Source organism: Crotalus tigris, unplaced genomic scaffold (assembly GCF_016545835.1).
Source record: "Crotalus tigris isolate CLP2741 ecotype Arizona unplaced genomic scaffold, ASM1654583v1 scf7180000017877.288114, whole genome shotgun sequence".
NCBI lineage: Eukaryota > Metazoa > Chordata > Lepidosauria > Squamata > Viperidae > Crotalus > Crotalus tigris.
In genome coordinates, this window is record NW_024096694.1 from 180,835 (window position 1) to 196,310 (window position 15,476).

Consider the following 15,476-nt stretch of genomic DNA (forward strand, 5'->3'; position numbering starts at 1 on the left):
GGTAGGATTGGACTGGCTGCAACACAAAATGGTGAATTCTCCTTCATGAGAGACCGTGGATGGTCCTCTGTCAGCCATACTGTCTAGAGCAGGTATTCCAGCTTTTAAGGGTGGGACCTCCTAATAAATAATAATTCCCAGAACCTCCGATCAAGAAGCAAAGCTCTAGTGATTGAAAACTGCCTCCCTTTGAGTGAATGTTTTTGTTTTTCCTCTTTTATATTAAAAAAAAAAACCCCACATATCTTGGCCATAACTTCTCTTGCAAGTTGGAAATTGTTGCATGGATTTCTACTGCCATCTTGCGACCAACATCTTACACTGCCAGGCAAAAGCTGGCAAAAGGAATGAGATGGTATTTGGGCACCTTTTTCCAGAGGATGTTGATTCACTTAACAACCGCTTTGGTTAATGAGGGATATTCTGGTCCTAACTGTGGTTGAGCATTAAGGACTACCTGTAGAGAGGACCTTGCTAAACTGAAAAATGTTCAGTCTTGGTAAAATGATATCCATTGGGTCATAAAAAGCTGGAGGCAACTGAACAACTGAAAATAATCCACAATAAATATATATTTTAGGCTACTTCCACTGGTTAGGCCAAGAGTTGTAGGTGTCTCCATGACCATCTGAAGCTTCTACTTAATAGCTATAATTAGAATAATATTTTTTGGGACAACGCATTTGAATAACCTTAAAATTCCATCCACCACTCTTGAAGTAAATACCTGCAGTTGTGTATTGACCATTAGCACCGGTGCCTCATCGTTGACTGGAGAGATGCTAATGGAGATGGTCTTGGGTTGGCTCTGTTGATTAACTTCAGAAACATTGGCAATGACTGTGAATCTGTCAGTCAAGGACTCACTTCCATCGTGTATGTACTTGATGAGCTGATTCTCCACCTAAATGCAAGGAGGACGTTATGACAAGATTCCTGGCTCAAATTCTACCCCTCTCACATTTATTTCAAACAAATGATAGGGAAATTAAATCTCAAAGAAACTGGCTCTCCATCAAATCTGAAACTTGGGTCCACCAAGATGTTTGTGCAAGCCAATAGATATCAGAATCCAATTATATTTCATCTCTAGTTATCGACTATGGAAAACCCCATTTCTGTCCTCTCTGGATTCTGTCATACGATGAAGGGGAAGGGGGGTGAGCAAAGGGATTTATGGCCCTCACTTCCTTCATTACAACTTCAAAAGGGACTGAATGTGGATACCACCAAAAGGACTAACCATAACAATGGGGCCATCAGCTTTCATCTACTCCCCTCTGAAGTCTCCCTTCCAGCAGTGAGGAAAAAGGGAGTGAAAATGTAATGCCTGGGATTGTCACTGGAAGGATGGTGTGTGTGTGTGTGTGGGGGGGGGTTGCTGGGAGCCCCTTAAAACCTTGAACCATAGGGCTTGGCCCCCAAGTCCTGTCTAGAACACCTGCAACCATTTTCTCTTAATAAAGATGCCTGTTGGAAGAAATATTCCAAGAGTTCTGTCTTAAGATGCAAAGTGGGGTGGGTCCTTACACCAATATTCCTTGATGTCTAACTGTCACAGAGTACACAGATGCAGAAGGATCATTCAATGCCATGGAGGGTTGGGGAATCTAGAAACCCAGAGATGTGGCTTATTAGATGGACAATAATGGGTGTGCGCTGTTTGAACCAATGGACAAATGTTTAATTTGGTAGTTCTGTTTGCATAACCTGCTTAGCAGATCATGTTGAATCATGAGAAAAACGCGATCAGTTGACCCAGCCAATTAATCCTAAAGAGATTAGACATGATCCCAAATAGTCTAGGGAGAGGATGCCACAAAGAGGGCCAGCAGAAAGCAACTTTTTATATACCAAGTCTGCATCCAGCAAAGGTGCGTGTCCATATTCCACATAACGGATGAATATCACCTATGCATTTCACATTTTCTCTACAGGCGTCCACATGATTGGACAAAAAAATGACAGCTGTGTTTTAAATTAAAAGAGAAATGCCCCTTTATTTTCCTGGTGGAGGTAGTTTCCTTTTGCACACAATTATAGAATTGCAGATCTGCAGATTGAAGAACAGAGTAGTCCTTGATTTATGACTGTAATGGAGCCTGCCCATTATAGACGTAAGTTGCAAAGACCTAAAGAATTAGGTTTCATCCATTCAACATGAGCTTCTCAAATGTGATAGTAAATCCTGCACTATTTCTAAGCCAGCAGAAGTGTTTCAAAAGGCCTGGAATGAATGAATGAATGAAGGAAGGAAGGAAGGAAGGAAGGAAGGAAGGAAGGAAGGAAGGAAGGAAGGAAGGGATAAATTTATTTATTTCAAATAAAAAAACTTGAAGAGATTATGTTGCTTCCTACCTCATCCCAGGAGAAAACATTTAAGCTGCCTTCTTCAGGTCTTTCCATATTCTGGAAAGTGCCATGTTCTGGTATCTCAACAACCACAAATTCTACATCGAAAGATGAGGAGTAAGTGGTGGGAATATTCAGGATATCCATGGAAAGCACCTGGCTGCGTCCTTCAATCACTGTGAAATTGTGAACCTCCAAAGGGACTGAAATGGGAAGAATCTCCAGGTCCACCACTACCCCTTTCAGAGCATCTACTCCATCAGCAGTAACATCAACCATGAACTGATCACTCTGAATCTCAGGGCTGGAATGGAGAAAGAGGACTTTGCCTTCATTTACATCTTCCTGGGTGAAGGTCTGGATGGGATCCAGGCTTGGAGGTTCATCTGAAGCATGGTTTTCAGACAAAGCCACCAGAAATCCTGAGTTGGGAGAGTTGATGATTGTGTAGATGATATTTTGGGGTTCAATTTCATCATGCTCAACCTGCAAATTGGATGAAGAAGGAAAAATTTAACATTTCTTTGTTTCGCACTGATCACATCTGATGGTTCTTCTTGACAATAAGGGTGATTCATGAACAGAACCAATTGCTCTCATGGTAAGCTTAATAGTAAACATCTGAATCTCTTAATGTAATAAACTCTGATGAGCTTAGGTAGCCTACAAGAACTTCCAACACTTCTACAACTACACATATTACAAGATTGCTATCTAAATTTCCTTAAACAGTAAGTCTTAAAGACCCCTTAAATTCACAGAATATTCCTAGTCCTCTTGCTTTTTATTTTAAGGACTATTTTTTAGTCTCCAAGGTGCTTTTCAAAAAGCAACTGGACTACGTTTTTTTCCTTGAGGAAGAAAACATTTCGCTTCTCATCCGAGAAACTTCATCAGTTCTGAGTGTATGGTGAGGAGGATGGAAGGATGGAATCAGAACTGATGAAGCTTCTCGGATTAGAAGCAAAACATCTTCTTCCTCAAGGAAAAAACATAGTCCAGTTGCCTTTTGGAAAAGCACCTTTGAGACAAGTAGGACTTGGATGACTGAATCTCCATATAGAGTTTTTTTTAGTCTTGAAGGAAGGAAAAGTAAATATGGAAACCCAAAAAATTAGGGCAAGTATAGCTTACCAGCAAGTAATCATTTTTAATTGCCATTGCTTCTCCTTGGAGGATGTGTATCTTCTCGTTGTGAACAAGATTTAGTGGGTCAGGATGGGAATCTGTTAATATGGTAACTTTCAGTGTCTCCTCCACAGACACCTGGTTTGCTTCAACAGAAAAATGAACAGTATCTTGAGACTCTCTGCTCCCATTATGATGATAAATAATATCTCCTGCCAGGAGATCCCTTTTTGTAAAAGATGTTATTTCTTGGCCATCTCGTAGCAACATTCCCCACAAGGGTGGGGCCAAGATACGGAAGAGGATGTCTTGGTCATTCCTGATGTCCATGTTGGTTTCCACCCTGAGGACAGAGGAGTCAATGGGCTCTTGGTTACCTTGGTGAATAACCAAGCCAGTATGGTTGATCTTGAGGTAAGGGTCCGAAGCTTGCACTTCCAGAAGTGTTGTGATCTGGTGTAGACCGTCAGAAACCTGGAACTGAATCCAGCCCCGGTCAGCTCCTGAGTGGACAAAAAGGATTTTTTTCTTCCTCAAGTCATCTTGAGTGAAGCGATACAGTTGGCTACTTCTATCATCTGCAGCAATGATGCTACCAAAAAGAATATCTTTTCTTACCAACACCAACTGTGCGTCTGAGAAGCCCGAATCTTCATCGATAAAGGTGATGTCTTCTGTGGTCATCAGGCGCTGACCTTTACGAACCACATTGAAGACCTTGTTGACCACCTGAACTGGGGTGTGGTCATTGACAGGCTGAATGGAGACCCTGAAGACACCTCTCACCTCCTCAGCCTCCGAGTCAAAGCTTCCTTCCACCTGCTTGATGGCTACAAAGGGGATGTCATCTTCTAGAGTCTCAGAATCATCATGCTGGTAGACAAGGCGACCTTGCAGGATGTCTTCATTGGTGAATGTTGCTATTATCTCCTCCCTGGTTGACCCAGGCTCAGAGGTTCTCCAGAGAAGCTTCCCATGGGTGGGGCCATCGATCACCTCATATATGTAGTTCATGCTGTTGGCACTCTTGACAAACAAGTAATCCTTGGTAATGATGGCCTGTCCTCCTTCTAAAATGGACAAAAGGACATTAGTCAAGACAGGGGTATCTGGATCTCCCCCTATCTCTATTTTGTAAGTATATACAGGGGAATAGTAGGGTTTAGCCATGACCCGGAACTGGAATACGTCTTCTGTTTCCTTGGAGTCTCTAACAGTTGCAACGTAACTCAGTAGTCCTCTCTGCAAATCTTCCTGGGTAAAACTCAAGCCCTCAGCCAACCGGGTGTCCTGAAGTTCAAGATTTCCCTTTTTTGGCGACTGAAGGATCACATAGTGGAAAGTCACTTGGTTAGAACCTGCCTCTTCCAAAACTGCCTCCAGTTCAGCAGATGTGATGTTTTTCTCTTTCTCGTTTTTTATCTGGATGGGGATCATGGTTTTCATCCTGATGGCAGCCCTTTTGACTCTGATGGGGAAGCTGTTGTTGTTCAGGATCTTCTGGCCCACCTGAACGGTGAACTGCAGCTTCTCAATCGTGTCTTCTACTCGATGTTTGTCATCTGTGCTGGCGTAGCGGACGCGTCCTTGATCAATATCCTGCTGGTAAAAAGATTCTGTCTTCTTCCACTCTCCACTCAGCCCTCCTTGCTTCTGGATCTCACCATACTGGAGAGAGGAGGTCAAGTGATACAACACAGACACTTTTTGCTGGACTGCATTAAGATCCACAGAAAGGTTGGCTTTGGTTATTGAAACGTTGTCTCCTTGTAGGACAAAGAGTCCTGTGTTGTTGTGGAGTTGGATATCTGGCTCCACTGCTTCTATCCTCAAGGTCGCCACCGGGCTCATCACCATGCCATCGTTCACTTGGATGGTAAGGGTGGATACAGGCCCATCTTGATGGACATAGACCACATGGCCTGCTTCCAGGTCTCTACAGGAAAACTCTTCAATTGGGACTCCAGGATGGAAGTCGTACTCCAGATATCCTTCTTCCATTCTCATCCCACCAAGCACTTGGAATCGCACGCTGTCACAGGGGGTGTCGTCATCATGGGCTTGAAAGATGGTTGGGTGGAGATGTTTGCGTGTGTGTTCCAGGATGACCATGTGATCTCCATGTGGAAAAACCACTTCGGGAGCATCATTGACTGGGTTGATCTTAATGGGGAGCAAATATATCTGGCCTTGCCATAAACACTCCGGAATATCTCCTCTGGCAGTTACAGTGACCTCCAAGAGCAGCTGATCCATGGGACTCTCAGAACCATCATGAACATACTTGACTTTCCGATTCACAATGTCCAAGAGAGTGAACTTGCCTCTGCTCCTTACTTTGGAGAGGTTTAATTCCAGCTGCCCGTGTCTTGGATCTGTAGTGACACTGAAGAGCACTTGAGATTGCCTGATGTTTGCACGGTTGAGGTCAATTGTTGGCTGAGTGTGCCACCACTCCAAAAAAGCTGTGCCCCCTTCAGCAACTACCAGGGGACTGACGTGCAATAGTTTGGTGAAATTAGTAAAGACTGGTGGCAAGCTAGGATCTGGGCGACAGGGCTCCATAACAGGGCCCTGCCAACTGTCTAGAGGAGAGCTTGTGGTGGCCTCATCCTGTTCATAAACATTGTCATAATCTGAGTACTGCTCTGATTTTCCACAGCCAGCATTTATGTCCTTAGTGACAAGAGCATCTTGTAGGCTCAGCCTTTCCTCATTAATCCTCAAGTCCTCTATACAACCCACAAAGGAGTTATTGAAGAAGCTGTTTGCAGGTATAAAGCCCAGTCCACGGTCTTTCATTCTGCTGGCAGCCTTCTCATTCAGACCACCAAGAAAAAGAGGTCCTTGAAGATCAAAGTAGCTATGGATCCCCTTGCTAGAGGTCTGTGAGACATAGTAGTCAACCAGGATCTCAAATTTTCGATTGTCCATGTAGACCTTGACGTAGTGATCCTGTTCGTTGCTGAGGTAGATATTGTTGTGAAGCAGCACCAGGCCATTCCCCTTCTCCACCACACCTCTTAAGTGTCCATCAAAGATTTCAAGGTAGAAGAAATCCTTTTCCACCCCCGATTGGTAAAGCAAAGGGGCCTGTTTGACACTTGTGGTGATCACAAACTCTATGGTTCCTCCATTCCTTGCATCCCATCCAGGAAATGTGATATAAGAGTTTGATCCTAAGAAGCCCAAAGGAACCTCAGGACCAGCAGAGAATTCTTCACTGCATCCCTCACGGGCGCCATGGGATGCTTTGATGCCAGTGTTGGTTGCCAGTGCAGAGAGGACATCATGATCATTAAATGTCAGAGTCTGGAGACAGCCCCGGAATGACAAACTCACTCCAGTGAGATACGGCAGTTCCAGGTTTCCTGTACCTGCCACGTAGAGCCCATAATCAATGTCCAATTCTTGAAGAGGCTCTGGAATTTCTGTGGAGATATTAAAGAGACCATCCACAATCAATATCATCTTGTCATCTGTCACCAGAAGATCAACATCATGAGTCACAAGATTGTTGAATTGCAGTTCTGCTGGGGACCTGACAGACAGTTCTCCGGAGCCCAGGTCCATTCTGGCCTGCACAAAGAGAAGACAAAAGACATCATAAACACATCGGACAGTCAGACTCCATCTTCTGAAGCGTGAGGAGAATTTTGCCTTTGCTAACTGCCTTGATGGAGGCAAGATGATTTCACTTTTGCAGAATGGTACAACCAAGAAGGAATAGTCTTGGTTCAAACTCCTTTCTGCATTAAATGTATACCATTTCTTTCCAAACAAACAAACAAAAACATTGTCCTCCTTCTGACATTCAAAATTTAGACATTTTCCTCTCCCCTGATGGAAGTAAAGCTCTGTTCTTCCTCCAGCTTAATCCCATAATTGCAACCCTGTTCGCAAGGGCTTCTATGCCTTCCTTCCCCTTCCTTTTTAGCTGTAAGCAATGGGGATAGCAGGAGATTGGATCTAGGCATATTGTCTCCTGCCTTGAGCAGGGTTTGGACCAGAAGACCTTCAAGAACCCTCCCAACTCTATTATTCTAGGTTCTAGGTTCTAAATATTCTTTTTACCCCTTTTCCTCAGCCACGGAAGTATTTTGCTGACCTGTAGGACACCCGCACGAAGCTCTAGAAGAAGGTAGTCCTTTTGTCCAGCAGCCAAGAAGAGGAGGGCATTATGATAGCTGGTGAGGAACTGCACGTGAAGATGGATGGTGCTGTAGGTGTGGATCAAGGGGATCTCCACATAGTCATCTCCAAAAAAAGACACTGAAAAAGAAGCAGCATTGAGGGAGATGTTCATCACCCCTGACAATTTCTTGCAAAAACACAGATGGATTGGACAATTAATTTTTTGGGGGTAGATTCAGTGAGGCATTTGGGAACGTTTCCTGCAAATGCTACTGTCAGAACTGATTTTGCAAAGTGGTTGGCTGGGGGAAAATCAAGAAAACCTTCAAGGAGTAAACATTGTAGTACCAATTACAGACATCAGATGGGGCGATAACTCCATATCATCTACCAGTTTCTTGAACACCAAGTCTAAGTTAGCTGTTGATGGAACCTATTTATTAGTTGATTGGATTTACAGTTTACAAAACCCAGTTCTTGTTTAATTTGTGACGGAGCTCAATTTTCAAGACCTGAAAAGAAGGAATAGATGCAATACAACCCAAGGAAGACACTACAGGTTGAGTAACACTAACCAGAGAATCATCACACACCATGCAGGAGTGGAGAATGTCTTTTTTCTAGGACCATATTGCTTGGATTAAAAATAGTCTAGAAGACCAAAAAAATCTATCAAATGAGAGAGTTGCATGCTCCAAAAATGGGGGGCTTTCTTCAGAAGAATCTGTCATGTCAAGAATGAATCTTGAAAGCTTTGTTATCATCAGCAACAGTTTGCGGGAGACATGGGTCTGTCTGTTCTTCTAGCAGGATGACCAATCGCAGAACCCCAAAGTTGGAAAAAAATCTTGGAGTTCTATTAGTCCAAGTCCTGACCAGATCAGGAACCCCCAGATTGTCCCAGGCCAGTGCTACTCAACCTTGGCAACTTTAAAATGTGTAGACTTCAGATCCCAGAATTCAGTCAGCTTGCTGGGAGTTGAAGTCCACACATCTTAAAGTTGCTAAGGTTGAGAAACATTGTCCCAGACAATGGACTATCCAACCTTTGCTTGAAAACATCAAGTGATGGAACCTCCAGCATGGCAGAAGGCAGATGTTGCCATCCACACCACCCAGAGAAAAGGTCTTTTAGCTCCCTCCCCAATTAACTACTTCATGTCCACTAATGCCCAGCTACTTTCTCTGAAGAAGAGAACAGCTTTATGTTTCCTCTCTCTACAAGATAACCAACAGATCTGGGGAACAGATTCTCAGGGAGAAGGGATGAACTGCAAATACAGCAATTCATTTCAAGAGTGGGTGTGCTAACAGTACAGCTTCTTGGTCAGATTCCAGGCAGAAGGAGGACAAATGACCAATTTTCTCAAAAACCCTCTTCTTTCTATTTAAGGATCACAGAAGAAATTAATTCTATTTTCATCTGATGCTGCAGATTTACTCAAACATGCATTCTAGTGTCAATATTGTGACATGCGACGCAATTAGCTTTTGTAAGCTGCACTTTTCTCAATTGCATACTCTAATTGCCCAATTTTAAAGAATGTGCAGATTTTGCATGACTGGGGAATTCTGGGAGTTGAAGTCTATTTATCTTAAAGCTGCCAAGATTGAGGAAAGACTGACCTAAATTCTATCCATCTTTGGCTTGTTTAAACAATTCAGAGCTTGTTTGCAAGATATGCACTTGGCAAACAAACTTTCTCCCTCTCCCTCTCCCTCTCCTTCTCTTTTTCCTTCTTCTTCTCCTTCTCCACCCTCCTCCTCCTTCCCTTCCCTTTCCCCTTTTCCTTCTTCCTTCTTTCCCTTCCCCCCTCCTCCTCCCAACTGATCAGGGTGTCCTCAGAATTCCGTGCAACTCTCTCTGCTCCTTTTGCCTTTTGCCATCTTTTAATCTAGAAAGCAAGGAGACGCTAAGATCTGGACCAGTGGTTCTCAACCTGTGGATTGGGACCCCATTTGGGGTCGAACGACCATTTCACGGGGGTCGCCAAACGCAGTCCGCCATTTTTTTCCCCCTTTTCCTTAGCTGTGCTACTCCCTTTTATTCTATTGGCTTTTGAAAGCCAATAGAATAGACTCTCTTGAATAGAGTCTAATTCTATTGGCTTTCAAAAGCCAATAGGAATTGTCCAGGCTCTCTCTGCCCTGCTGAGCCCACCAAAAGTCCCATTCTGCAAATGGTGCTTCACCAGTTGAGTAGTCCTCGACTTACGACTGGTTGAGTAGTCCTTGACTTACGACCGGTTGGGGGTCGCGGCATTAAAAAGGTTGAGAACCACTGATCTAGTGGAACCTTGTCCTCATATTCCAATCCTCTAAGGACTGCAGTGTCACCAGGCCATGGGACTTCTTGCATGGCCTGAAGATTGACACTTGGGCTCAGCGTCTGGAGCCTCAAACACACCCATCCCTTTGCAAAACGGAGGGATTAGCTTCCCTTTTTGATCTGCAGAGGACACTGAAGGTCAACCTTTAGTTATAAACCTTCTGCTTCCCTTTGGTGAAAAGGCAGCTGCTGCCCCTGTTAGACTCAAAAGAAATTACATCTCCCAGACAAGTGGAGCCCGCCTAAAAGAAGGAGCACACTGCTTTTTCTTAGCATTACATCTTTTTTTCTAAAGAATTAGAGCACTGCGTTTTCAAAATTCAGCAAGACCAAGCCTATCAGTTTGGCTTAAACTGGAAAAGAAGTGTCTTCCAGCACCTTAACAGGAAAATTGTACTTCGTGTTACATATTGGTTTTCTATGTTTAATAATTTCCAGAATTACTGATTTCTGAAAACAATTCTATTGGCCCTCCTGTAATTATTTCTGCGAGTATTTTGACATTTCAGTCTCGTTCCAGGTTTTAATTAAGGCATATCTTCATTTCTGAGAATTGCAGCTTTCATTTTATGAAAAATAGAATACCACATTTATCGTTCGCCTGTCCTCTTTACAATCTCAGGAACAAGTAGAATTTGAGAAGAACATTACATTTAAAAAGCCATTTTTTAAAATGTATAAGAGAGAGTAAAAGCAAATGATTTCTCCTTTAATAAATGCTCATTGTCTACATTCCCCACTCTGGTATAAAGCTGACAAGCTCATTTATTGATTTCCAGCATGTATTAGAGGAAGCACTACAAATGGTATGAAATGGATGCAGGAAAATTTGAAACCATTATATCTATTTGTACTGACTTCATATCAGATCGAATGCAAGCTGCATATATGAAACTCCCAATAAAAATTATACCTCACTAGAAACCCAGCCAAGGGCTGTCATTTACAGTTCATGTTTTTTTCCCCAAGTGGGCTGACAAGCCAAGATCCATTCTTCCTGTTCATCTTCATAGCCACAATTGCCCTAATAGTAATCAGCCCAACCATGACAATAGGTCAGACTGAGATGGTGCCTTGCCAGAATGTCTCCCTGGCCTTTTTCATATCAACTCTTTTCAAACATTGCTTAACAAGTGTCTATGGAGATTCACATTCATGCAGCTGCTTTTTCAAAGGGCAACTGGACTGTCTTGCTTTTTAATTGAAGGCATTGAAGATGTTTTTGCTTCAGAAGCTTCTTGGATGAGAAGCAAAACATCTTCAAGCAAAAATAAAGGAAGTCCAGTTGCCTTTTGAAAAAGCAAAACCTTTGGGACATTGCTTGACAACTGGAAGCAAAACATGGAGTAGGGCATGTTCTAGTGGGTTCTTCCTTCTGTGTTCTTCCTGCATGGGTTTCTATCAACATTTAACTAGATGAAGGGAATTAACACATTTGTACCACACATGGAATCAACCAGCCAAACCAGTTGGTTTACATGACATGCTAAATTACACTCTGTCTCCTTCCCCCATCGATTACCCAAGATTAAAGTTGGCTAATCGTAAAGGAAACCAACCCTGACGGTCCTTTGCAAGGACAGATATTGAAGCTAAAGCTCAAATACTTTGGCCACCAAATGAGAAGACAGGACTCCTTGGAGAAGACTCCTGATGTTGGGAAAGATGGAAAGCAAAAGCAGAAGGAGATGGCAGAGGAGGAGATGGTTAGATAGGGCCATCAACACAATGAACGTGAATCTGGGCAAACTCTGAGAGACAGTGGAGGACAGGGGGACCTGGCATGCTGTGGTCCATGGGGTCATAAAGAGTTGGACATGACTGAGCAACTGAACAATAACAACAAAGCTAACTAAGGTTGGCATGTCTTGTTAGGTCTTTCGTGACCTGATCAATTGTCTGGTTCAAATTCGGCCTTTGAGATGAGCTGTTCTGTGTCTCATTTACTCAGTTAGAACTAAAATTGTTTGCACTTATCATCAGCAATCTTCCAGATTTCCAGAAAATTGTCCAGCCTTGGAGATACTAGAGTTTGGATCTTAGACCATTTTTTCCTGAAGATGCGACTTAACAATGATTGCAGGGAGAGAGAACTCGTGTTTTTTAGGGGCTGTTCTGTGGCTCTTTCCCCCCTCCTCCAAATTGCTAGCTCCCCAGGCTGCCACTAGTTCTTATTCCCAGCTTCAAACCTCGGTTAGATCTTTCTGCTTCATCAGAGCATATGATGAGTATTGGCAGGGCAACCAGACAGAAGAAACCATGCAATGTTTTCCAAACTCCCAATTTGCACAAACAATAGTGACAGTGCTATGGCTTTCCCCCCTCAGTCCTTCTTCTGTAATGGTGTTCCTCAACCTTGGCAATTGAGGTTGGGTGGACTTCAATTCCCAGAATTCCACCAGAATTCAATTCTTCTGTACGTCACATTTGGATGGAAAGCCAAATATGAATTTCGAGGCATATTTTGTTGTAGCTTGCCCTCCAAATACACAAAAGTCAGGTTGTCATTTCTCTAAAGAAGAATTCAAGGCAGGACTATCCCTGCTCTCTGGCCCCCAGGCCATCTCATTTTAAAAATAGTTTAGACTAGTGGTGGCGAACCTATGGAACACGTGCCAGAGGTGGCACTCGGAGCCCTCTCTGTGGGCACGCGTGCCGTCACCCCATTCCTGCCTCCCCTCACGCCCCCTCCTCACCAGCAGCCCCCCAGAGGAGAATCACCCCTGGGCATGGCCCATGCAGAGCAGTGCAGCCAAGGACATGGCAGCTGGGCAGCAGGGACAAGACTCCGCCCTTGTGCCCCGTTGCGTGCAAATCATGCTGTGGGGTGTGGGCAGAGGGCATGGCCACCATGATGCTGCAGGGCTGCTTGGGTGATCTGCGGAGGGCCATAGAGGCAGTGGGTGGCCCTACAGGCGGGCGGGGCAGGGACGGAGCGGGGGGTGGGTGGGGGCAGAGCGGGGAGGTTGGAGCAGGGGTGAGGCAGTTTTGGGGCCCTCGGTCTCTAAAAGGTTTGCCATCACTGGTTTAGACATTCCATTTCTCTTGTTCCAAAAACTCATTTTCTAAGGCATCTCTTGAGTTGCAAATGGTAAACAACAACGCCCCCATAGATAGATATTGTCCATGACCTTTAAACTTCAGCCCTTCCTTGCTTTTCAAAACTTCACTCTGTTGTATTTGAAGAACAAAGATTTGCATCTCAAATCCCAAGAAAGCTGGAAAGGTGGATGAAGAGAAGGAATCTTGCAAAAGATTCTTGTATATTTGATTGCCATTGTGTGTTGTTTTGTCTCCAAACAATGAACAGTCACTGCCAGCATGAACTTCATTTGTACTGTTAGAAGTAGCTCATCCCAAAAAGAGAGAGAAAGCAAAGAGAAACTCCTGAGTCTAGGAACAAAGAAATTAATTCCTTTGAAATGGTTTTTAAGCTACATCGCTAAAATCAATGGCTCCCTCCCACAGCAAATGCAGATCAGGATAGCAAAGAGGAAGGAGAGAGAGAGAGAGAGAGAGAGAGAGAGAGAGAGAGAGAGAGAGAGAGAGAGAGAGAGAGAGAGAGAGAGAGAGAGAGAGACTTGAAAAGCAACAGGGAGGATACGTTTGCTTACTTTTATGCTATTAAATGTGAATTAATTCGATTAATGAATTATGCATTCATTGCCTAATGGTCCATGGTAGATCTAGTCATTTCCTATCCTAAATCTTAGTCATCATTTCCTGCAGCACAAGGTCAGTAAGATGGTATTATCCAACTGCTTTGGACTAAAGTTCCAAATTTAGTTTTTTTTAAAAAAAATATTAAATTTTAAAAAAGGGACATCTTGCCACTGTTTCCAAAACAAACCTAGCCCCCCTTAAGAGTGACTGCATAAATATTATTTCTGCTATCCTGACAGATACATAAACGGACAGAAGACGATGCCATAAGAGAAGTTAAGGCAGCCGTCTGGGCCGTGCTGCTATTTGGTAGTGAAGCAACCGGAGCCGAGATACGGAATCCAGTCGGGATCTTTGAATCGCTTGAAGAGTTGGGGGAATTTTGCAGGGCCTCTCAAATGGAGTTAAATCTTCAACTCAGTTTGACGGTTGGAAGCTTGATGGGTTGGTCCATCGTTGGGAGAAGAGCTTTTCTGCAGAAAGGCAGTGTGTTTTAACAGGGCGGATCTAGTCGATAGTAAGATAATGAGGTTTTTCAGGAAGAGACCAGCAGGAGCTTGTTGTGTTTGTGTGTGAGAGAAAACAAAAATGGCAGGTGTGCCAGAGGAAATCGGTAGTGTGTGCAAGATTTTATTAAAAGAATTCTTTAATTATCTATCAGCACACGCGGAGTAGTTCTCACCCTGAAAGGGACCATCTGTTCTCATCCGTTCCTGGCTGCAGCCGCAGCGTTTTCTTAAGGCAGAAAAACACACGGGGGAATGGACCGCCTTGCTGTGCCGAACAGCCGGGGCCTTGTCTGCTCGTGTTTGTGGAACGTGTTGGGAGCTAAGCCACCACACGAGATCCTGAGGCTGAAGGCAAAACTGAAAGCTGCTTTCAAAGAAAATGACCTTCCACTATGGCTAATGAGAAAGACAGCTTCTCTTCTCTTCTCTTCTCTTCTCTTCTCTTCTCTTCTCTTCTCTTCTCTTCTCTTCTCTTCTCTTCTCTTCTCTTCTCTTCCCTTCCCTTCCCTTCCCTTCCCTTCCCTTCCCTTCCCTTCCCCTTCCTTCCTTCTTTCCTTCCTTCCTTCCTTCCTTCCTTCCTTCCTTCCTTCCTTCCTTCCTTCCTTCCTTCCTTCCCTCCTTCTCCCTTCCCTTCCCTTCCCCTCCCCTCCCTTCCCTTCCCTTCCCCTCCCTCCCTCCCTTCCTTCTTTCCTTCCTTCCCCTCTCTCAATTCATAGAATGAAAAAGCAAGCAAGTTGTGCTCATTCCCAGGAACCTCCAAGGGCCCAAGAGTCCCACATTCTTGAGTCAGGCCATCCCTGCAGCTTCTTTGTCCTCAAATCCCAAACCACCAAACTGGAATCCAGACTGGGTGCCCCCCAGGTCCTTCTGTGTGGGGAAGGGCTGTTCTTCAAGAAGATCCATCTAAGCAGGCTTCTAGCTCCCCTTGCCAGTTGCACTCGGAAAAAAAGAATGTCATCAAGAATAGAACCTATTTCAGAGCAGGTGACTTAAGGTTTCTTCCAATTTTTTTCTTCTTTTTACTTTGGGGAACAAAGAATGCCTCCATTGTATGCAGACAAAGGACTATCCTGAAATTGTGGCTCTCAGTGTTTTATTTAAGGAAAGCCAAGTGGGAATTCTCAAAGGGAAACTGGATGGAGAAAAGGAGAGGAATAACCGCATTCCTGACCACATCTGGCGTGACTGAGTCCATTATTTCTGTGACTTGTATGCTTATTTGCACAATTCTTACAGGACGAGAAAAGTTAAAGCAGGAGGAACAGAATTATGTTGGAAGAAACCCAGCAAATCATTCTTGGTTTTCATAGGTCCTATGAAATGGGGGTGGGGGCTTTGCATTTCCAGGGAAGAGGGGTGAT

The 15,476-nt window shown here is 43.9% G+C and overlaps 1 protein-coding gene across 2 annotated transcripts in view; it reads right to left on the minus strand.

Moving 5' to 3' along the window:
• The window catches only part of CSPG4 (chondroitin sulfate proteoglycan 4), a 53,236-nt gene that overhangs the window by 8,842 nt on the left and 28,918 nt on the right, over positions 1-15,476 (minus strand). For both annotated transcript variants that reach the window (XM_039343851.1, XM_039343850.1), the window contains 4 exons: positions 7,589-7,752; positions 3,487-7,059; positions 2,359-2,838; positions 728-904 (listed from right to left, as the gene is read on the minus strand). In XM_039343851.1, the coding sequence (XP_039199785.1) occupies positions 728-904; positions 2,359-2,838; positions 3,487-7,053 (4,224 nt within the window). In that variant the 5' untranslated portion in view covers positions 7,054-7,059; positions 7,589-7,752. The remainder of the gene's footprint in view (positions 1-727; positions 905-2,358; positions 2,839-3,486; positions 7,060-7,588; positions 7,753-15,476) is intronic.